The following is a 23,816-nucleotide window of genomic DNA, read 5'->3' as shown; positions in this document are numbered from 1 at the left end:
TAAGCAGTCTTCTATTCCTGAAGAATACAAGAGGTCAGGCTATGTTGAAGAATAAAGGTGTCTGTACCAAATATTAACTTCCAAGCTTATTAGTACAAACTCTGTTTTTGCCAATGACTCAATATTTACATGCAAGTTTGCACACATCTCATCGAACCTATTCCTATTTTTCCCAGTAAAATATAAAGAACTGAAGGATGGCTCAAGACTTTTGCACAGTGTTGCAGATACACAAGTTTCCTTTTGTGTCGCTATAATTTACATTTCTTATTTCCTACACATTTATTAAAAATATACTTAAAGCTATCAAGACAATAGTTATTAAAAGTAGTACATAATCAAAACCTGGTAAACTGAAAATGCAAAATAAGAAACATGCATTGTAATAATAAGTGTCACCTCAATCTACAGATTAAACCTTATTTTTTAGCAAAAGTATTTATTAAAACAGCAAACTGACTGAGCCAGCAGGAAAAAAAGATGTTTTGGCAGGATTCAGACCAGCAGTTCATACAGTTTTAAGGCACAGTGGTGTGAACACTTCATTTCTAATCTTAACGTAGTTTTAATTAAACATATAAATTACCAAAACTGATAGAAAAACACTGTTTCCATGTACCTATTTGACACATTTAATCTAAAGGTGGCATCCTCAAAAAAGGAGCTGATAATGGCGATTAGTAGAAACGATCAGACATTAGTCAAATATTACCATCTAGTGTATGATAAGATGGTTAATAAAGCATAACATGGTTACATACAGTATACATATTGTTCATATCCTGCCACAGTAGTCAGTGATAAGAGTCACAGTTACATGATAAATATATTATATCTTTAATCAGCAGCACAAAGCAGAACTTTATGTACTGGAGATCAGCAAAGTCCAAGTAAAATCCATGTTTCAGTGATGTGGTGACATGATCAGGAACATCACATGTACGTGATGTAGTTTTCAGGTACCAGGCCTGTTCTGCCATTGTATGTTGCTTGAAGCCATCCTGGTTCCACCGACGGGCACACTGCAGACACAAACAGATCAGTTAAACTCAGCAAGTCGAGACAAAGACCCTCGTAAACCACTCACATTTCATATGATGACTTACACAGACACCCATAACCTTGCTCTCTACAACCTACAACTCAAGCTGAAGAACTGCTGTTATGTTAGGATGGCACAAACTTTACAAGATCCAGTGACCCTCATGCTAAATTTTAGTCCAGATCATGACGTTTCTAATGAACCTTTCAACAATGAACAATGAGTAATGCTTTTTAATACTCACAAAACAGCAAAGATATGTAATTAAAGTTCAATGAGCTACAATGCTGTAATGTAGGTCAATTGTCTGAGCTAGTTTTATGAATGAACAAAACACAGCTTAAAACACCCCTGAACACCTGATACTGAGATTCAGTCTGTGTAGAGATGAGCAAGAACAAACGAACAAGTCCAACAGAAGCTTCAGGTAGAAGCAGTGATGTTAGCTCGCCAATGGAACAGGAGCCTTTAAGAGGCAAGTTTAGTAATACGTAAGTGTTCCTAGCCGCTATGCAGAGCTTTGTAGCTGTACATGTTAAAGCTGCCTGCTGCCATTTGATGGCAGTATAAAGAAGCTTGAGGCTAATGTTGTTCAGGCTTTTTTAAATAACGTGCAAGTCTTTCAACCAGTCTTCTTGTACCTGTCAAACATAACTGCTTAGCTTTTGACCTAAACACAGCTTTATCAACCTGTTGGTTGGATTCCCATAATCCACAGGTGTCGAACTCCAGGCCTCAAGGGCCGGTGTCCTGCAGGTTTTAGATGTTTCCTTGATCCAACACAGCTGATTTAAATGGCTAAATTACCTCCTCAATGTGTCCTGAAGTTCTCCAGAAGCCTGGTGATGAACTGATCACTTGATTCAGGTGTGTTGACCTAGGGTGATATCTAAAACCTGCAGGACACCGGCCCTCGAGGCCTGGAGTTCGACACCCCTGCCATAATCCTTCTCTATGTGTAGGTGAAGAGACACATAAATGAACCTTAAACTAGGCCTTACCCAGTCTCACCTAACTGATTTGTTGCATGAAATGACATCACAGTGTATGCACACTCGAGAAAACACAAAAACATCTCAATACCAGCTGGCCCGTGGAGCAGATGCCACATGTTATCCAGGTACCGATATCATTGTTATACTAGTAGTAAACAGAGCCAGTGCTCCCTCAGCGGATTTAATCTTACCATTTGAGAACAGCGCCCCCTGTGGAAAACTGAGTTCATGGCTGTGTTCTGCTTCACAGGAGTAAAGAGCTTTAGCGTCCCTAAGAAAACAAAAAATAATTTAAAGTCAAAGTCAGTAAAGGGGAGTTTTTGTGTGCAAAGATGTGGCAGCTTAAAAAGTAGAGAAACCTCAAAGTTAATATACCTTCCAGTGGAACACACGTCTAACGCTGAGGAGAATATTGAACTTTCGCGCTGCGGCAGTCTCGCTGATAATCTGTCACACACAAACACAAAACTATCATCTGTGGTACGTAACTTGAAAAACATTTCCTGAGATAATTTCCATCTTTAATTGAGGGTCAATAAGTGACCAGGTCTGGGTTGAGAGCACCATCTAATAACAAGCAGCTAAACTGTCATTTTAATAATTTTAATAAATGATTCAGGCTGTTCCTCAGCCCAGACAAGAAAGAAAATACTCTAAGAAACTTTAATTTAAAGCCAACAAGCGCAATCCACAGCATTGATTGTTACTTTGAAATATTCTTTAGCAGCAGCTGTTTCTTCAGTCAGCCATGCAGCCTGATTTTCTCCTGAGCTTTTGGTTCAAAGGTAAAACTGTGCGGTTAGACCACCTTGATATTAAATCATTTTACAGGCACTCACAGTGATCCAGGTCTCTGATAACCATTGCTGGACACAGAGTGTTTCGAGGTCAGATCAGAGCCACAGCGGATGCGTGAACTTTTACGCATGTGCGTAGCCTCCTGTGGGTCCAGCGACATGAGACTCTGCACCGATCCGTGACAGCTTTTGTAATCTGCGACAAGCCACACAAGAAATCAGAAGCAAACAAGGGACTCGTATTTATAGTTTATCTTTAAACTACAGCTTCGATTTTGCATTTCTGCAAAAGGCTGAGCAGGTGAACAGAGTTACGCACCCTCAGAGATGTGTAGGGAGGTGAGAGAGGAAGACGTGGAAAGCCGGTAGGGAAACAGTGAAGAGGAGGAGGACGATGAGGAGGAGGCAGTTCTGTAAGCAGTTCTAAGCTGCCGAGGAGAGGTAGAATCGGACACTTTGGTGTCTGTGACAGTGACACTGGGTGCATTTCTTCCATCCACCGAATGGGTGCTTTTCAGAGAGGAGACAGACGCCACCCTCTGAACTGGTCCAGCCTCCCTGAGCGAGGAGGCGCGCTCTACTGACGAGTTCTGGGCGGAGGAGGTGGATGTGGAGGCTCTGGAGGGAGATCTTGACTCTTTCCCAGAAGCCAAGGAGTCAACTGAGTTCCTTTTGATAGACTTCTCCACAGCAGAAAGTAAAGAGGATGTGGAGGAGGAGACAGAGGACGTCTGCTGAGTTGGAGTGAGCTGAGTGGATGTCCAGGATGCAGAAGGCAGGAGGTGGGGGGAGGAGGCACTGTCTGTCGGGGGTTTCTGACCTTTACCGTTTTGTGGCAGTGAGCAAGAGGAAGCTGCAGCAGGAGAGGATTGTTTTGACGAGGGTGAGCTGGGCTCAGCAGCAGGAGAGGACGGAGGTGAGGTTTGAGACAATCCGTTCTTTTCAGAGGAGTGTGAGGACAGAGACTCCTGGCTGCCCATCGGAGTCGTGCTGGAGCTGCTACTGAATGTATCACCTAGAAGGAGAAATGGAAACAAACCCTTCAAATAAGACTTTCGAAATATTAATGCATTAGCCTGTCATCTCACTTTCTCACTGACTTATTCTAGTGATGCAGCTAAAACTCTTTGAAAAAAAAATTCTTGGTTCATGCTTTAATACCAGATTTACCAGTAAGAACGCTCAAAATGTTTTCGACATCAGCCATAATTTAATAATGTGTGTATTTATGTTATTCATATAGCACTTTTTAAATGAGATATTAAGTGGTTTATAATTTAAAGTGAGAGGAAACTGATGGTCACCCACTTATCAATGACACTACTCCTCCACCCCTGAAAAAGAGCAATAAATTGCACTGTACATTTTAAGAAATAAACTGCAAATATGACACAAACTAAAACTCATATATGCAATTAATATTTACTGTTTGTTTTTATCTCATCAGAAGTTTAAATAAACACTCCTTTTTTGTTTAAAAAAAGCACAATTTTCTGGCAATTATTTCATTTGGACTTTAAAGGTTACATTTAATTCTGTGGAGATATTTTGGCATTAATGAGATGCAGTTTTTAGGAGAACGGGTGTCAACTTACAGATACGGTCTTTTAAAAACAAAATAATTTGCAAACACTGCAAACAGCTGATTGGATCCATCAAAAGGAGAGGCATTCTTCTATTATCTTCTCTCGAAGCAGCAGAAAATGGATATGTAGTTGCTTCCATTTGTATTTGAGCAAAATGTTTGACTTCATGTGTTTAGATACTGAGACTCACTGTCATTGTCTGCCAGGCAGAGAGCAGGAGGGTAAAGGCGGGCTCGTCTCTTTCCAGATGACAGACAGATGGCCTTGCTCCTGCGGGGAGTCGACCGAGAGGATGGAGCCTGAGGCAACGGCACTGACAGGTCTGGGGCCTCACTGAAGATCTAAGTGCAGAGTATACACTTACATTAAGTGTGTGTGTGTGTGTTTGTGTGTGTGTGTGCATTAAAGCGTTGGTGTACGTCTCTGTAAGCGCACCTTGTCATGGTTTTCAATAATAATCTCCACCACAATGTTCTGAAACTTGATGTTCATCATAGCAGCCACTGTCTCCTCCTGGGACCTCATCAAAGTGGGACCGAAGATCATTCCCAGGTTGGACACAGTCATCATATTTTCGTTGCTGTGAGAGGACACCCTGCACACACACAGACACGCAAACAGTGGGCAGTTTTATTTATGGCAAACAAACAGAAAAAATATCAAACAAAGCATTATGAAATCAAAATGTGCATACTTAAGGAGATGGTTGGTTAAGAGGTCCAACATTGTTCTGTTTTTTTCTGGTAACTTGTGTACAAGAGCATGAATGGCTCTCACTCTGTGGTTCAGCTCATCATATCCTTTAAACAAGCACAGGGTACACAGGGAGGGATGTGATTTGCTTCTGTTTACATCACATACAATACGTGAAGTGACAGTTTCAATCTAAATACTTCTAAAATGTTGTCTCTCAGGCTGTACTCTGTAATATAAAGAGGCGGTAAGATTTTACTTGCAGCCCTGATGAAGTCTTTATGCAGCCTGTAAGTCAGCAGTGGTTCTGCCAGGCACCTGCACACACAGAATGATAGAAATGAGAAATGTATAATTCATGAGGTGCATAACTAATAAAAAGGAGCTTTTTGCTACCTGAAGTAATCCTTGAGGCCACTAGTTATGGTCTTGGTGTCCCAGGCATCTGCCTCCAGCTGCATGTCAGAGGCAGCTGTAGAAGCTGTGAATAACAGACTTTTAAATATACCTGATAATCTTTGGAGTGGAATAAATCTTCCCTATGCACAGGAATAACAGGGCGTATCTCACCAAACACACTCGTCATCAACCGCTGGACCTTAGAATTCACTCCTCCTGTCCTGTAGAGTCCAAGAGTTGTAATGCCTGCAGGTTTTAACATATATTTCACAATAAGCTCTCAAAAGAATTCAATTTTTCCCACATGAACATTTTAAGGATGAGGAATACCTCTCGCTTCAACCAGCTCGATACACTTCTTAACAAATTTGAAGCCTGCCTCATTTAGAAATGCTGTAAATCACAAACACAAGATCAAGTAAATCTCTGAGGCACTCCGACACACATGCTCTAAGATGGTAATAAACAGAGAATTGAATACAAAGCTTTTCAGCACTTACTCTCTTCTTTTTTACTGAGCAATGATGGCAGAGTGTATATCTGAACAAAGAAGGACAAAAGGTTATTTAGTGCAAGAGCAAGAATATGAGTATAATAATATATCTAGGTGAGCTATCCTTGAAACCCCTTCCATTGGTAAGTTATTAATAGTGGATATTTTCATACAGGCTCCTTCCCATCCATTGCCTCCATCCACAGCCGTCTGTTGGCCTCTGAAAGCGCCTGCAGGGTGATCACACCCTGTCTGCAGTGAAAGGGAGGTTATTTTAGCTAAGAAAACTCCGGCAGCAAAATCTCTGTTTATTCAGTTCACAAATAATCTCTTGGTTTTGTTTTCATCTCACCTCTCCACCACCTCGATGTCGAAGCAGAAGCGTTTGTCTATTGAATCGGTCTTCCTTCGAACGCACGAGCGCAGCCTAAACATCTCTGGTGTATTGTGCACCACGCCGTTCTGTTAACAAGGAAATGTGCTTTCAGTATGTGCTATTATAGCCTAATAATGCATCTGACAAAGTTTGAGCTTTTGGTATAGTCAATAAATATTACTGCTCAATCCTTTTAGTACCATATTTGTGCTTTTGCAAGTCCTACTTTTCAGTCTTTGCCAAAATACTACAAATAAGTAGCTTTCACAGCTTCATGTTTTTGTAAATGTTTTAGTAACAAATTATTTTAGTTTTATTACACAGATTTCAAATTATTGAGTTCCCTGCTTGTTTTATTTGGTTTTAATTATTTGGCTCCTTTAATTTTTTAACATTCTTTTTGACTGTATTTATTCATCTTAAGCTATTTTAGTACACACTTATTTTTAATTTTTGTCTGTTATAACAAAGGCATTTCCTAACTTTTGGGATAAATAAAGTATATCTTATCTTGGTGTGTGCAGGAGGAAGGATGTTTTCAAAGCAGTGCTGGTGGACATTCAAGTAAAGAGCTGTGATGCCTAAACCTTATATGTCAGAGCTGAGCTGTCAGAAATCACAGACCACACCGAAGTAGTTTCAAAATTGGAAAGTGAGCCCAGTGCAGAAGCGTCTGATGACCATGTTTGGTAGTAAATGGGCTAAAACGTGTAAAAACACGGTGTGGGTTTCCTCACCTGTCTGCTGGCTGGTCTGATCTCTGTGTTGCTCATGGTGAACATCTTGGAGCTCCTTTCATAAGTACAGTAGTATCTGGTCCACACACTTCCCAGTGGACCTACATAATAGATAGAATACACATTTTCATGGAGCTGAACGTGAATGTTTTCAGTTTGAATGTGAGTCTAGGATCTTCTAAGAATAAGGGAGAGGACAAAGTATAAGAGTTGCATGTCTTACGTTTCTCCTGTATATACAGATATCCCTCCATGGTAAAGCAGCTGGGCGCTTTGAAGTCCTCTTCTGCAGATCTGATCCTCTTCATCAACCTCTCAACCTCGGCGCGTGTACTTTCAAAGTTATTGCGAGCCTTAATAACAAACACATGCATAATTTGTACAGGAAACCACAATAGAATGAGACTTGCTTGATGGTCATTAAGTATACAAATCTTTAAACAATGTAGTCAGGAAATGGTTTCTTCATCTAGTCTACATTACTACAAGAGTTTCTTTGTTAATCTGAGCTCATTTTCTCTTATATATTATTCAAAGCAGTGGACTGACTTTATATTTGCATTTAAAAAAAATCCAGCTTTAAAAAATAAAAAAGACACACAGGTTTTCACCTGATAGAGAAGTAGCAGTAGATATAATTTAAAAGACCTTACAAACAAACTTAAAAGTCTAAAAAAGTTTACGGGGCCCAGTACATTTTTGCAGTCTGGAAATAATTGATTAAAGAGAGCCTATTTAGATCACTTTCACTTTCATAATAGTTATATAGTGCCAGATGGATCTAAACCTTGTCTGTAATATAATTTAATTAATGCCTAAAATGTAAATAAATCAGACAAAACACATCATAAACAAGTAAGCATTAAAGGCTCCAGATGTTATTCAAAACATATGCAGTTAACAATCACTTACATTTTGCAGATTAAACTGAAGCTGCTGCTTATAGGGTTCAAACTCAGAGGCCAACTCGTATCCCTCATGGTAAAATGTAAACAACCCCTGAAGGAAGGCTAAAAGCTGGAGAGTAGAGGCACAGGAAAATGTTAGCTGGGGGCTTGGGAGTGAAGAGTATAATGAGAGGATTACAAAAGAATGATTGTCAGTCATCGGCTCAATCAATCCAAAATAACTTCAGCTGGAGAAAACCTCTCTATCTCTGTCTGTTGTTTGGTTTGCTGCCCTTGTTTACCTTACAACAAAGAGTTTCCTTTTCTGTCTGCCAGAAAAATCTCAGTGCAGGAAGTGCTGTTACAGCAACAGGAAGTGGGCTCTACTGATATGTATCATTAAACATGTTTATCACTGGGCAAACACTCCGTGTAATGTATACTTTTCAGAAAACGACTTTCTTTTTACTTTAAAACTGAAATTTTATTACTTGATGTTTATGACACAGAAGAGACTCATTACTTAATATTTTCCTGCGATGTCGCACTGGTGACTAGGTTTTCCCTCTACTGATCAGAGCAAAAAGTAAAGTGTGAACTGGCAACTCGACACAGGAAGCAAATACCTGATAATGATTTCATCGTGTTTCGTGTTACGAAAAGTGAAATTTCTATGGCACTTGTGTTATGTGAACTCACCGGCTCTACAAATTCAAACTTCTTTCTCTCCTGCACTTCTTGGATCTTGAAGACATACTGGAGAGACGCATCATAAAAAATCTGCCTGTCTTTACTCATCTGTGAGTCAGCCTGCAACAGATACAGCAGAAACATCACACAGTGTTTAGTGTATTTAATGTTTACGCTTTATTTATATGTAACAACTTATGTAGAGTTTTACCTCTTGCAGCTGGGACTCCTTCTTTTTGGAAGACAGACTGAGGTGTTTCTCCAGGACAGAGTAGTACCGTTCTGTTTCTTTGTCAAATTGCTTCTTTTCCTCCTGAAAAGAGTGAGGGATCCACAGACTTAAATAAATAAATAAATACATTTAAATCTGCCAATGTAATTTCCAATGTAATTTGTGACTTTTTGCTGTAAAATGTAAATAAAGAATGTCTGTTCAGTTGTTCAAATTGAGGAACTGAACAGACTTAAGTGTTGTTCAGACTTAAGTGGGTTTTATACTTTCCACATCTGCGAATCTTCTTGGGTGTCTGTGAATTTCAATTACAATGCACCAACTACATATGCGCGTAGGCAGTGCAGTTTAAAGAAGTATAACTGGAATGATTACTCAGTCGTTGGGTCTCCAGTGGTCCGTGTATAATCGAGGCTTTAAAATATCTCATCATCTACATCTCTCCATGCTACCCTGTCGCACCTGGAGCACCAGGGGAGCTACACACGCCTCCTCTTTATTGACTTTAGCTCTGCCTTTAACACCATCCTTCCTCACAGCTGGTGTGCAAGCTGTTAACCCTAGGAGTCCCATATTCCACCTGTCTATGGATTAAGGACTTTCTGACAAACCGTACACAAAGGGTTACGGTGGGCCCCCACATCTCCTTTTTTTAAAAATCAGTCTTTTGTAATTATATTTAAACTTTTTCTCTTGACACCACAGGCTAAAACTTTATCATACAAAGTAGAAGCTATATATGAACATATTCCAGAAACACCACCATCTTCTCTGGGCTAACGCTTATTTGAAATGGACTGAGGCAAAGCAGAAAACTGCTCTGTGGTCAGACTAAAGCGGAGACACACCTTTATCTGGTTTGTTATCAGTGCTCAGCTCAAAAGTTTGAATCTCCTGGGGTGCGTCAGTGCCTGTGAAATTAACAGCTTACACATCTTAAAAGGGGCCGTCAATGCTGAAGGTTTTACAGCAACTTGTGCTCCCAGATTGTCTTTTCAGTGAAGGCCTTGGATATTTCAGCAAGACAATGCCAACTACTCAACCAGTATGGCTTCACAGTAGAAAAGTCTTGCAGTCCAGACCTTTCAGCAGCTGAAAACATTTGGACATTATGAAATAAAAAAATATGGGGCTGTTGAGCAGCTTTAACTGGTTATATTTGCAAATCACTGCGTTCCATTTTTTGTTTCAATTTCTCACATCGTCCTAACTTCTTATGTAATTTGTTTTATTCTACAGATAAAAGTTAGGCAGTCACTAAAGTTTTGAGTTTATCCTGCTGGAACTGTGAGTTTCAGTAGCACATTTTTTGGAAGAGACACACTAAAAATAGTTACGATAACATCTCTTTTACAAAAACAGCTGTAGCTCTCAATGCCACACGTGTATCTCTATTCTCTGAGAAGTGACTACTGGCATTTCTCACGCAAACACCTGCAACATTTCAGGCTGAGGAGTTACTTCCAGTAATACAAAGAAGTGAGCTTTGATTTCATTTTCAGGACTAGTAATCGACCACGTGATGCTGCTATCTACATCCTTATTTTTCACTGAAAAAGAAAAGAGGAAACCAAAAAATAGATAAAACTGGATTATACAACTCGAGACAGCTGCTGAAACCAGACACCAAACTCATTTTTTGTTTACACTGTCTGTCTGAGTTCAACCATCCCTCTGTCTGTGACGTGCTCCTTTTCTTGCCCTCCCAGCGTCCGTTCCCATGACCTTGTTGCTGACACTGGACTGTGATCCATCATTTATCTCGACAAATTGGATTCTCTGATCGCTGACTAACAACCCGAGCGGGACCAGAAAGAAGCAGAGTGATCTGTCTGATCACCACCCAGAGTGCTGCATACCAAATGAAAGCAACATCCATGTTCATAATCTACTCAGCAGTGACCCTTCGACTATAAGAAGAGGAGGTATACCTTTACAGCTCCAATCTGTTCCTTCCGAAACTTCTCGAGTGGTGAGATCAAAACATCATCAGCATTTTGGATCTAAGAGATGAAAACAGAAAATGCAGTCAGCTCAGTGTGTCATATCGAGTAAATATCGAGACAAGCAACATAAATAAAGCAACAGCTCCCATGAGGGCTTTAGCGTCTCACTCAAAATAGCTTTTATCAACTGGTCAGCAGAGGCTTGCCTTTTATTATTCTGAGAGTTTTACCTTAAAACAGGAAAATTTAATTCAAAATATTTCAAATCAATATGCTAACAAGACAATCTATCGAAAACTTCACCAAATTGTTGTATAAAAGCAAATTTCTGGTTGAGATTTACTCTATTTACCTTGTCAATTGTAAACTATTTAAATGGAAATTATTGAGAACAGAGGTAGCAAGGTATGTATATTTGAGCAAAGCAAATGATCTGAATAATCAAACACCTTTTAATGCCTACACTTTACCTGCTGCTGACATAACAAAACAAAAACAAAGCTTAAGCTTCATCACCTTGAAGAGCTGTTCAAACATCACAGTAACACCCAGCACAAACATTTAGTTATGATTTCGTCATGCTTGGCACATACAGTACTCTGCCAAAGCCTCAAGCCATCTCACATTCCTTTATATTGTGCCAAAGCCAGACTTTCTGAAGGTCTTTTAAAGCTTTTCTTTTGACATCGGCTCCTTTTTCACACATTTGCTATCCAGTCTTTGTATCTGACCATTTGCAAAATGACAATTATCCCAAACAAACTGCATACCTGGATAGAAAACACACAATGAAACACTATTAGTCATGGATTGGCCTCCCCACAATAATGTTGAACCTGGACTTCAACATCAACAACAACAGTGTGAGATTAGAATGGAACAAAAGGCAGCCAACATCCAAAGGATAAAAAGAAAAAATCTGATTGTCCTTCGAGAAGCCTGTAGAATTGTTCCTGAAGACTACTTGAAGAAAGAAAGCTTGCCAAAGAGAGTTCAGGTCTTGTTGAAGAATAAAGTTGCTCGGTGGTGATATCCAATTTTGACTATAAGGTTTGTCAGAAATGCCCTTTTTTTTTTTTTTTGCTTTATACAATGTATTCCTGTTGTCCTAGAAAAAGATAAAGACATGAGGGGTGGCTCAAGACTTTTGCACATCACTCTATTTAAAAACACTAGACATAAAACTGTTTTTTTGCCAGTAGTCATTGAAATACTGCAAACCAAAGAGCTCTGATGCAAAGTATTTCACAAAATATTGGCCAACACTGGCCTGTTTCATCAGAAAAATTACAGTAAAACTGCTGTAACATTTCTGCTGGTTGAGTTGCTGCAGTATGTATGAGAAACTTGTGAGTGAGAGGCTGTGGTACAGAGGGGTTATCAGAACTGAGGACTCTGGTGTTTACATTAGGTCTCTGCCCTCTTTAGTCAGGAGTCTATATATTGCAAATGTCGGTCAAATCTTACTTTGTTCTGTCTCAGTTGATTTAAGCATCAGACTATAAATATACCCCCACTCCCACATCATGACTCCACTTTCACTTTGACTTTCGTGCTGCCCTAATACCCCAAAAGAGATCTGGTTTCTTATTACATTCAGCTGGATGAAAGTGAAATCTAAGAGACTGAAGTCCATTGTCAGGTCACAATAATGGTCTTTTCAGGTTGGACGGGTAGGTATTTCAGAGGAACTCATTTGCTGGAATTTCCCTTAAACATAATAATGATAATAATGATGTTGTTAGAAGGGTTGGAGTAGTGCCACATTAAGTGGAAAAGCATGCAATCGAAATGCGTGCACACACATACACACTCACAAAGAGAAATGGGCAGTCAAACACACACACACAGGACCCTTATATGGACTTTCCCAGGCACTGGGGCTGTGCTCACGCTCACAGGGGAATTGGCAGAATAGGTTCCACATGGTGCCTCTGTAACCAGACCGTGCTCACAACCACAAAGACACACACATGAGGTTGCATACTATGCACATACATTGCACATGCGCACAGGTTTGCCTTCACACAGACTGTGCCAGACTCGAGTCACCCTGAAACAAAGACCTCTGACTGATGGAGGTTCTCTGAGTCAAAGACATTTCCCAAATTGCCATGGTGCACAAAGTGCTGTCGGTAAAACGTATTCACTAAAAAAAGAAGAAGGTGTGAATCAGACTTGTGGGAACTGGACTGAAGTAGGAGCTCGAGGAAGTGACAGTGGCTAAGAATGAGTTCAGCTTTTAAACAGAAATCCTGTACATAGTAACTAATAGGGCTGCTCAATTAATCGAATTTTAATCACGATTACGATCTGGGCTTTCAACGATCATTAAAAATGACTGAGCCGATTATTAGCCCCTCCCTCATTTATCCGCGACACCTTAAAGGCCGGTCCGTAAAAAGTATTGTCGGGCATAAACTGGTCCGTGGCGCAAAAAAGGTTGGAGACCGCTGATTAAGAGGACCCGAGGGAAGCTCGGAAAGCTAAGCAGAAGTTATTTGGAGAGGAGAGTGACTGCCGTTGGTTGAAAAGAGAGGTTAAAAAAAACTTCAGTGGTGTTGCACACTATTTTATATTATTTTTTAAAGTCATTGTTAACCCTTTAAATCCGGTCAGAGCAGCACGCTCCGTTTTGTGTAACGATTTTTAAATCCCTGTAGAACCTGAACCGTGTAAGCTAGCGCAATAATTTGTTTTGTATATGAAACTGGAGGAGTTGTACTTACATCTTATGCCATCAGCTTGTCCTCGGTCACGGTTTCCTTCCACATATAGCTTTGCAAAAATTGCATAAAAAGCGCTTGCAGGAACAAAAACATAATATTCCAGAAACATGCTTTGCCGATCCGATCAGCTGTTAGTAACACTTCCCACAGTGAAACAGACATCAGCACGAACTATCCATGTCCGCCATTTCCTGGCCGAAACCGGAAGTGACGTCATTTTCGCGGAAATGTAGTTTTTTACTTGTAGGCCTTAAAAACCTATACTGGTCATGTTTGACTTTTCTGAATAGTTTCTGAGATGCTTAGAACTCAAATTGCACTGCTGGAAATAGTTTATTTTGATGCACCTGCTGTTTTCTTTGCAAATTTGCATCATAGGATTGTTTTTTTGTTTTTTCTGCAGTGTATATAAAAATTGGTGTATCTCAAAAATAAAACTATAAAGACACTCAAAATAAATTTCCTGTTGTTGTAAACTATTTTTTGCAACTTTTTTGTATTTAAAGTTTTAAGGGATAAACCTCTTAAATTTCTCCAAGTAGAAATATATGTAAAAAACAAAACAAAAACTATTTTCAATTTTTTTGTAGTTTATTGCACTTTTTTGCAATTAATGTAGTTACTATGGACTTAATGCATACATATTATTAAAATATGGGCCATATCAGTTGTATAGCAACTTGAAATGCTCCCACAAATGGCACTACAACATGTAAAAAAATAATATAAGCTCTGGCGGACTTAGTTCTATGGTAGGTCTTAAAGGGTTAAATAAATATCGTCAAATAATCGAGATCTCAATTTCAGTGAAAATAATCGTGATTATCATTTTTGCCATAATCGAGCAGCCCTAGTAACTAATGACTTAAATCTTAATCAGTAATGGTGAATAAACATGTTTTTTTTTTGTCCACTTGGGCTGGTGAAAAAGTTGTGAACACATTTACAGTCACATATTGGGTTGATCATTAGCATTCATTTGAAATTGCTTTCTAGCCTCCTGGTGATCCTATTTTTAATATTTACTCCTTTTTTGGTCAGTGTATAGTAGTTAGTAAGGTAATGTACAGTGAGATGGTTTCAGCTCGGCCAAAATGACACTGAGAAAGAACTGAGAGGGAACCAAAACAGGCTAGTTTCAGTTCTCTCGTGATAAAGTTCTGCAGACCTGAAGGAAGCCTCAGATTCAAGTGGTATTTTTTCCCTTTCATGCTGCCACAGTATTTTCAAATTCTTACTATTAAAAAAAAAATTACAGGTGCTTAAAGATGGGATGCACTTGCTGCTTTCTGCTGCTCAACAGGAGACATAGAGTGCGAACACATTTCTGGTTGGTTTAGACTTTGGTGATAGCAGTTTGGTTAATTTTTTTAAGAGATGAGCATAGTCAGCCAGAGAAAGATGACAGGTATAAATATCTACAAGAACAAACATCCTACAGTTAGTTATCAATGTATCAAACTGCTACCAAGTCTGTATTTCTACGCACCCACACTCAAATACAATCACACATTTTCTTACCAGACGTTTTCTCTCCTCTTCCATGGTGCTTAAGAGCTGAGAGAACTCCTTTAAAGACTGGGCTGCAAAATAAATAACACATCCCACTGCTGTAAAAGGCTTTGCATATCTTAAATATTGTGCAAGCTTGTGTAAAAAGTGGCATTTCTGTCTCACCTATATTGACCTCATCATCAGTCTCTGCATCTCCAATGCATTCAAACTGAAACTCCTGCAGAGACTGTGAGAATCGCTGTACAGCAAGAGAAAGACCTGAGGAAGACAGGTAGAAGCATTGTTAACAGCTGGATTACGGGTAACATCTTTAACTTAGCCTGTTTAGCTTTTTGCACAAGTTGCCATCAGCGGCCACCTGAAATGCTCCCTTTGTTCTACAGGTTGCAGGGAAAAATCACTTATTCCATCCTGTAATAAACCATTAATATATTTTCCTACAAGTCTCTTCAAGTGTGATGTAAATGAAGTGCCACACCCTGCAACAATCTCCTGTGTGTTTACGTGTCCAAACAACACTCCAATAATAGAGTTTAATACCACAGTTTATTCTCTAAGGCACACAAAATACTTGGCTGCATTCTGTCATTAACACACCCTGAGATTGTTGTGCAGGGCAGCCGCTGAGAAAACATCTTAATCATACCACTCCACTGCAAACTGGTAATAAAACCATTAAACTGTCATTTATATTTCTATCAGTGTACACCAGATTACTGCAAAAACTTTGTTCAGGTTGAATGTATGAAAACAACAAAACAACCACTTCATTCTGCACTCGATTTGGTGTCCAGGACTGTTTATGTCCTAGACTGCATTCGTGCAGAAAAATGTGCTTAATGTGCTTATTCTGATGAGGGTTTGTTTGGTGTCAAATAACTTGCTTTTGACTGGTTTTCAGGTTATTTCACATCTGTGTGGTCACAGAGCAGTCAAACACCTTGTGTGTTTAAGGTGACCCCCTCGTGTTCCCTCAATCTTACAATTCAACACTGTTAGGCACACACTTTTTCCAAAGTATGGCTTTTTACTTAGAGGCTGCACCAAAAGACATCATTTCATCAAGGTTCTCCTGAAGTTAACATGTGGAAATCACCACAATAACACAAACATTGGAGACTTTTGTGAAGTATAAACACAATAAAATATACAACTACAATAAAGACTCGAAAACCCTTAATAACTGTGTAAAACTAGTGGTAGGTGATTCTCAAGAGGTTTTTTTTTTCAGCTCAAAATGAGATGTGCCATTTCATGGATGAACTAAAACCTAGATTATTATCAGAGAAATCATCCTCTGAACAGTTAACAACAGTTTTAAAGGCTGCTGGGATTTTTTTTTTTAAGAGAGAGAGGATGCATGAGAGTAAGACATCTAATGCGAAAAAGTACACATATTTACTTAGCAAGAGATTTGGAAAACATTCAAATAAAATATATCTCTCTTTCACTGATTTACTCTCAGCATTGGTAATATGTCCCACATTGTCCCTCACAAGCATACTTCTTGTCCTATATTTACTGTTTTTGAAGTCTGGTCATGCTTCTTTTAACAGAGGTTAAAACTCCAGCAACACTTGTGGTATTATTGCTTCACCCTGGTGAAAGCTGCAAGCTGAAATGTGGTGATCAAACAATAAAATTGAAGCTTCAGCCTCTTTAGACTTCATGTTCTTCTTCATCCAGTTCGGAAGTAGGTAAGGTTTTCTGACAAACCTCTGCCTTGTTTTGACCTTGTGTGTATACAGCTGGCAGCGGCAGGTGATGACCTCAGCCAACAGGTGAGCCAAAAACCCCACCCCCCCACCTTAATCAAACACTACAAACAACAAGGAGGTATATGCTGTTTGAAAGCTGTCATCAGGACAAGAATATGGCACCCAGTCAGTAACCCAGCCATGTGCCTTTATACTGTCAAATGAAGGTGTCAAAATTAATAAACACACAGTCATTAACGCGATCTTTGGGGGCTGACCTGTACTATGTAAGGTTATTTGATGGTGAATGCCATGAGACTGAGCAACCTTCTTTAAGACTTTCTTTGCATAGCATTTGCGTGTTCCAGTTATTTCCAACCATTTAATAAATACAAGGTATTCTGGGGCTGGCGTTTAAAAAAAATTGTATTCAGGAAAAACCCCAAATGTGATAATAATAAAGATTCATATGTGCAAAAATGTGAATATTTCCAGTTTTCCTCTGTTTTAAAGAAATTGAGAGTTTAGTGCCTTTAGGTTTAGTACTAATACCCAAGCAAAACAAGCTAAATTAACATTCTTCTGCCACTTTTAAAAAAAATACCCACTGTTTATAGAAAAAAAAAATCAAAAACATCACTGATATAGTTAATGTGGACATGGTCTTTTTATATATTTTCAGTAATCTAGCCGAAATCAGGTAACACCCAATAGTAGCTTGGTGGGTGGAGGTTAGGCGGTGGTCCTGCTGTTTTGGGCCCTCAAGGCAGTTGTCAGCTGTTTGCTGCTTTCTGCTAGTTAAAACCTGTATGTAACAGCAGACTACAATATTGTAAAGGTGACCTACATCAACAAATTAAGGTGAACAAATATTATTAATTATTAACTCGCGCAATAGCTGCTGTGTATATCACAGACCTACACTGTGCATAACACTGTAACTACCTTCCAAACTGTCCTGCTCATACTACACACACAAATGAAAAATGAGACACTCAAGGTTCAAGTCCCTACAGTGGTTCTGTTTGGAATGATACCCAGAGGACTTCCCTTTGGATCAGGTTGCATAAATCACTGCAAACTGTAAAGCACATTCGCTCCCAAGAATCAGCTATTAATCAGCGCGTACTTACTTTTAAGGGCAGATATGAGCATGTTTCCATCTTTGATGAGGTCTTTTATGAACCTGTTGGTTCGCTCCAACTCTATTTCATGGCACTGCAGCCGCTCTCTGAAATCCGGGCTGTCCAGGAAAGAATCACTGAACTCCAGCGTCGGCAGACCCATCGCTAGATTAATACACGCCGCTAATTACGAGAGAACAACAGCACGACGCCTTCTCTGCCTCCTCGGCGAGACACCAAACGGTGTTTCAGTGTGCTCCGAGCAAATTTCTCAGAAATTTCCTCCAGCTACTCTTTTTCATGCCTTTCTTACTTTTTTCCCAGCAGAACTTCCGGACACAAGAACACAACAGAGTCTCTGATAGAGAAGGCTTGGCTAAGCTATACAACGAGCTCCATGCAGCTTCTCTCCAGCCTTCTTACTGTCGCTACTTTCATATAAGGCGTCGCGCTGACTTCTTATTTACTTATTAGGTGAAGCAAAGCGGACGTACGGCCGTGCAGAGTAACTAACAGGGCTTAATGTTGGTCGCACCAAAGAAAGAAGTCGGCAAAGACTGGCTAACTTTGTCTACGGACGGATCCTAGTCTTGTTACTATGGGAACGGGAGACTCCTGCTGGCGCGTGCTGAAATTGGTGGAAAACTTGGCAAAGAATACAAATGGGCCGATAACTCTGTGATCCACAGGTTTTTAACAATATGAACACCAGCGGCAGCAACAACAACAATAATTTTAATAATAGAAAATACTCGAGAAAATTTTTAAATAAATTATTTTCCTATGAATAAATACTTAAATAACACAACAGCTCAAATTAAAGTCCTGAAAATCTGTTTCATTTCAGCGCGAATTGTCAGTATATTCCGGGTGAAGTGAAAGCGTTACAAGGAACTGAGTATGTCAGCTGATGTGTTAAAGGATTAAAAAGTACCCTGCCGTTTTTCCCTTTTTTTCTCTTTTTTTTAAACCCCGTTTTCCTCACAGACAACTAGAGACGCCTAGATGTACTGTACATCGATGAGCCACCTCATTAACTACATAACTACAGGGTAACTAACACTGATTGCCTGTTACAATGCAGTGTTCATCTGGGATACTTTGGGTGCTGGCACTGGGTGGTGTTTTGACACTTACCAACCCACCTGGACATTGTTGCAGACCAGTCATGCATCCCATCGCAGTTACACTCCCCAGTAACAGCAGCCTCTACAAGTGGATGAAAACCAGACCACAAAAACTGCTCAACAAAGGTATTAAGCTACTTTCCCCAACAAAACAAGCCCACTGAGAATCCAGAGCACACCTGATCTATGGAGGTCCCAGGCAGCCAACAGGACCTAGAAACCAATCCACTGTTAACATCCCAGTGGTAGACTCCAGGAGAACACGTCCTACTGTATTTCAGTACCCCCAATGCATGACAACTAATGTGACCAGATCCAAATAAACGTAGGACCAAATAAATGTGGGACAAAGTGCAGTGACTATAAGGGAGAATGACATGGACATGTTACTCGTACTGAGCAATGGGTTAAAAATGTGCTATATCTGACTCAAACACACACACAATATGTAAGCTAAAGCTTGAGAATCAACCACTCCGTATCGCCATATAACCCCAACAGACCACTTCAGTCTCAGAATGCTGGCTTACTCATGGTTCCTTGGGCATTTGAAAGTAGAAAGGGAGGCAGAGTCTTTGGCTTTCAAGCCTCTCTTCTATGGAACCAGCTCCCAGTTTGGATTCGGGAGATTTTGTTACCCTGCAATAGGTTTATGGTTCTGGGGGCTTTCCATGATACACAGAGTGTTTCTTCTTCACTCATCTTTTTTCGCTCTCCTTGTATTTGTACACTACTCTGCATCATTAAATATTAATACTTTCTGTCTCTCTCCCACAGCCTGTCTTTGTCCTGTCTCCCTCCAGTCATTCACACACACACACAGGGTCAGTTCAAGTGGCTGCCCCTCCGTGAACTTGGTTCTGCTGGAGGTTTCTTCCTGTAAAAGGAGAGCTTTTCCTTCCCACTGTCGCCAAGTGCTAATTGTTGGGGTTTTCTATGTGTTATTGTAGGGTTCTTACCTTACAGTATAAAGCACCTTGAGGAGGTTGTTCTTGTGATCTGGCGGTATATCAATAAAATTGAATTGACTGTGAAGCACAAATATGCTGTATTTATTTAAATTTCTTTCTCTCTCTTTTTTTTTAGTATACACACTTCTGTAGTCCCCCTTAATCTGGACATAACTGTTGAAAGTGTCATCTATTTCACATGCTATCCGATGGTTAAGTGATGACGTGACAAATCCTACTTCCGGGCCTAAAGTAGTCTGCGTTTAGGGTTGCCAACCGTCCCTTAAAATACGGAATCGTCCCGTATTTCGAAACAAAAGTACACGTCCCGTATTGAGCTAATAAGGGACGCACTTTGTCCCGTAATACAGTGAGAATCAAAAGTAGTCTATAAATGTTTATGGAATTAACACTTTGTTTGAAAACATAATTCCCAGTAGGGCTGAACGATATATCGCATTTGCGATAATATCGCGACATGATCAAGTGCAATTTTAAAACCGCAAAGGCTGCGATTATACTGCGATTATATTATACAATTCATGGGCTGCATCCTCCTGAGGCCGCATTTGTAGACCGATTACGTCACAGCGACGCGCCGAAGGCTGTCCAAATTACTACCATATCCCAGAATTCATAGCGCGGCCCAGCCAAACTCCTGTTTCCAGCAATGGCGGCCGCTACTAAGTTTTAAAATTACTCATACTAATCTTTCTGGGTCACAAAATAAACTTTTAACATATTTTCAGGCGAGAAAGTAGTTGTGTAAACATCAAATATCTGCTCGGTTTATCAAGATATCCCATATTTGCAAAAGTGCTTCGACGTTTTCAGAGGTGTCTGCTACCCACCAGCTCGACAGCTAGCCGGGAGCTCGAGGGTTACTGATGCGGCCGAGAACGGCACAACTCCCGGCACATCATTTTCAGATCACCGCGGAGTTTCGCTGCTCGGGTTAAACGTAATATATAAGTCACTTAGACAACCTAAAAATGTTATTGTTGGGCTTTTTTCAGTGTTTTGTTTGTTCGTGAATAAATCGGTTTGGCTGAGATTAAAGTTATTAGATTAGATAAAATAAAACTTTATTAATCCCCCGGGTGGGTTCCTCCTTGGTTTTCACACAGCTGACTAAACGTCAAACAGAAAACTTATTAAACAGAAGTATGAGACAGTCGAGAATTTACACCAGTGTCTGGTTATATTTTAGATAGCAAGAAGCAGACGGCCGAGTTTATTAAACTCCACCGAGACAGCGGTGACGCTAATCAGAAGGCTAGACCGTCCAATTTCACGCCTTTAAACTTTAAAGGCGTGTTTGTGTGTGTGTTTATACAATTGCTATTATGTTTGCACTTTATGTGTAATGTTACTGACTGCAGAGATCAGTAAGATGTGTGTATTTTTTATTTATTAGTTTTATTTATTTAATATTATTTTTTAATTGAATGACTGTCTAGTAGTTCACAGATGTCGAAAAACTGAATGTGGTAAAGCCACTGATTTTTTTTTTATGTATATTTCTGCAATCTGCACATTGTACTGACTTTCATTTTAATGTTTACACCAGGGTTCCTTGTCAGCACTTTATGCTCAGATGTTTGTAAGCTAAAAATAAACTATTGTGTATGTTCAAATATACTGTTGTGATTGAAGAAGTTAAATAAAAATGTCAGTCATCAATTCATGCATCACCTCATGTCATCATAACAGAGGTCTGTCTTCCAGGAAAGAACAGTTTAAAATTAATGTAATATAGTATTGGCCATACTATATGATGTATTGCTTGTCTTTGTTTAATAATACAGAAGACAAATACCTTAAAAAATAATCGCATATCGCATCGCAATCGCAATATTGGGGCAAAAAATCGCAATTAGATTATTTTCCATAATCGTTCAGCCCTAATTCCCAGCCCCTCTCCTGCTTTGTGACCAATGAGCTGACAGCACACTTATGACAATTCGAGTATGACAATTCAGATTACCGCTCATCTCATTGGTCGAGGAAAGGTCGCTTGCGGAGAAAATACCGGAAGACAACAGATGACCACAACAAGAAGCATGGCCAACAGGGGAACAAACGCCGACACTGCAGTGCAAGTCTCGGATGACAGTACACCTAAAGCTGGGCAAACACTGCGATTTTTTTCAGTCACGTTATTCAGCTCCTGCTCAAACTGCACGATTGACTCGCAGGGGTTAGAAGTTCATATGTCACGATGTACTCTCACACTATACGGCCCGATGCTCTGATGGGACCTGAGTGCTCACACTGTGCCTCCATAACATGAAGGTTATAACAGAAAATCTGTCGCTCGCTCTCTCTGTCTTTCACTCACACAGACACACCACTACCATCAACTTTGCTAAATTGCTAATGAAAAACATTGATCAGGCAGCTGTGATTGAGCAGCAGTGTAGATCCAACTATTTTCACGGTTGTTGTGGTCGTGATAATTTTGTGATGCCACATCGAAAAGGCTCGGATGAGCTTTCCAAAGTTCTACAAGTTGTGCCTCCATCGCTTGTGTCCAGATCTTTTCACCAACGTTTACGTTTGCGCGCGAGCAGTGTGAGCGGCTGTGGTGACACCCTCACGAGCGATTGATGATCGGGAGCTGGTCGTGAGGTGTTAATCACTTCTCGTTACCCCACGTATACTACACGACGCACGATGAAGGCCAAAATCGGTCCGATCACTCAAAAATCGGCTCAAAATGGGCCAAAAATCGCACAGTGTGAGCCCAGCATTAGAGCAGCAATGTTTGTTCCCCTCAGAGAAAGGGAAGAATGGGAAAAGGAAAACACCTGGCTGGAAAACGTTAATATGGACATGTGCAGTGATTATCAGCGCTATGTGGCCAGAAGTGTGATAATATAATTTATTTTGTGTAATAAACAACTGCAAGGATAGATGATTACAACAAATTGATGACTAATACATAAAAGTAATACATAGATGAATAATGATGATGAGTTATGATGCATAATCATGGGAACAAGCGGGTTTACAAACAGGAGCAGCTGATTAGCATTAGAAAAGCTGAAATAATACCTCAGCTGAAGCCAATTGTACTAAATGCACTAAATGTGCACTGTTACAAGAATATTTTTCTTTCTATTGTTTTCTATTATTTTAAGTTAAGCAGGACAGAGTGCTTTTAAAGAAAGATTTACTTATATTCTCAAAAGTTAAGCATGACAGGCTTCTGTTTAAGAAAGAGACCTGTTTTACTGTGTTAATGTTGTCATTTTGAGCTAAAAATAAATGGCTAAATGATCATTTGTTTCACATGTGTTCATATCACAAAGAATAGAATATGCATCTACTTAAATCAACTTCAAGTCAAATGGTTAAAAAAATTATTTCACACACAAAAAAAGAGCTAGAAAATTCACCACACTGGGAAGGGTGAAGACAACTGGGTCGCCCGGCCCTGGCCACGAGGTGTCCCTTATTTATTTTTCAGGGAGTTGGCAACCCTATCTGCGTTTAATATGGCTTTTGTGTTGTTAACATGTTTAATGTTTTGTATTTTCTTCTATTTAATCTCAAAAAGCTCCTAAAACAGTCAGTGATCACTGTTGACCTCCCTCGGCTTTTATTACCGCTAATCATTTATTTAAGCTCAGTTTTTAAAACCTTAGGATGTAACTACAGCCCAGCCCATGCAGCAGTATATGAATGACTAACCTCGTATTGTGGATGGATTATCTCAGTTGTTCTCCTGGCTGAAGTTTGGTCCTTTTACAGCATCCTGCCATGCGATTACATTTGTTCCTGACCACCGAGAACACT

General features: G+C 39.8%; 1 protein-coding gene across 3 annotated transcripts; it reads right to left on the bottom strand.

The window, feature by feature from the left end:
* Window positions 1–813: 813 nt before the first annotated feature.
* Window positions 814–23,814, bottom strand: LOC146700152 (rho GTPase-activating protein 42-like). Of its 3 annotated transcripts, XM_085470236.1 has the most exons (25): window positions 23,712–23,814; window positions 19,084–19,147; window positions 15,280–15,375; window positions 15,124–15,185; window positions 10,859–10,930; window positions 8,907–9,008; window positions 8,705–8,815; window positions 8,031–8,135; window positions 7,342–7,471; window positions 7,119–7,219; window positions 6,358–6,467; window positions 6,179–6,257; window positions 6,013–6,052; window positions 5,843–5,905; window positions 5,684–5,758; window positions 5,510–5,594; window positions 5,373–5,431; window positions 5,115–5,220; window positions 4,856–5,015; window positions 4,611–4,761; window positions 3,154–3,849; window positions 2,877–3,030; window positions 2,413–2,484; window positions 2,229–2,308; window positions 814–1,022 (listed from the first exon to the last, which is right to left on the bottom strand). In XM_085470236.1, exons 2-25 carry the CDS (start codon window positions 19,115–19,117, stop codon window positions 934–936), a joined length of 2,832 nt encoding a protein of 943 aa, XP_085326362.1. In that variant the 5' UTR covers window positions 19,118–19,147; window positions 23,712–23,814; the 3' UTR covers window positions 814–933. The 3 variants fall into 3 exon arrangements, with proteins under 3 accessions (XP_085326362.1, XP_085326363.1, XP_085326361.1); XM_085470237.1 differs by lacking the exon at window positions 19,084–19,147; XM_085470235.1 differs by lacking the exons at window positions 19,084–19,147; window positions 23,712–23,814 and adding an exon at window positions 17,948–18,539.
* Window positions 23,815–23,816: the final 2 nt, after the last annotated feature.

Source organism: Copadichromis virginalis, linkage group LG10, assembly GCF_057382275.1.
Source record: "Copadichromis virginalis isolate Kocher_CV1m ecotype Utaka linkage group LG10, C_Virginalis_male_GT1.1, whole genome shotgun sequence".
Lineage (NCBI taxonomy): Eukaryota > Metazoa > Chordata > Actinopteri > Cichliformes > Cichlidae > Copadichromis > Copadichromis virginalis.
This window is presented reverse-complemented; position numbering and strand designations above follow the sequence as displayed.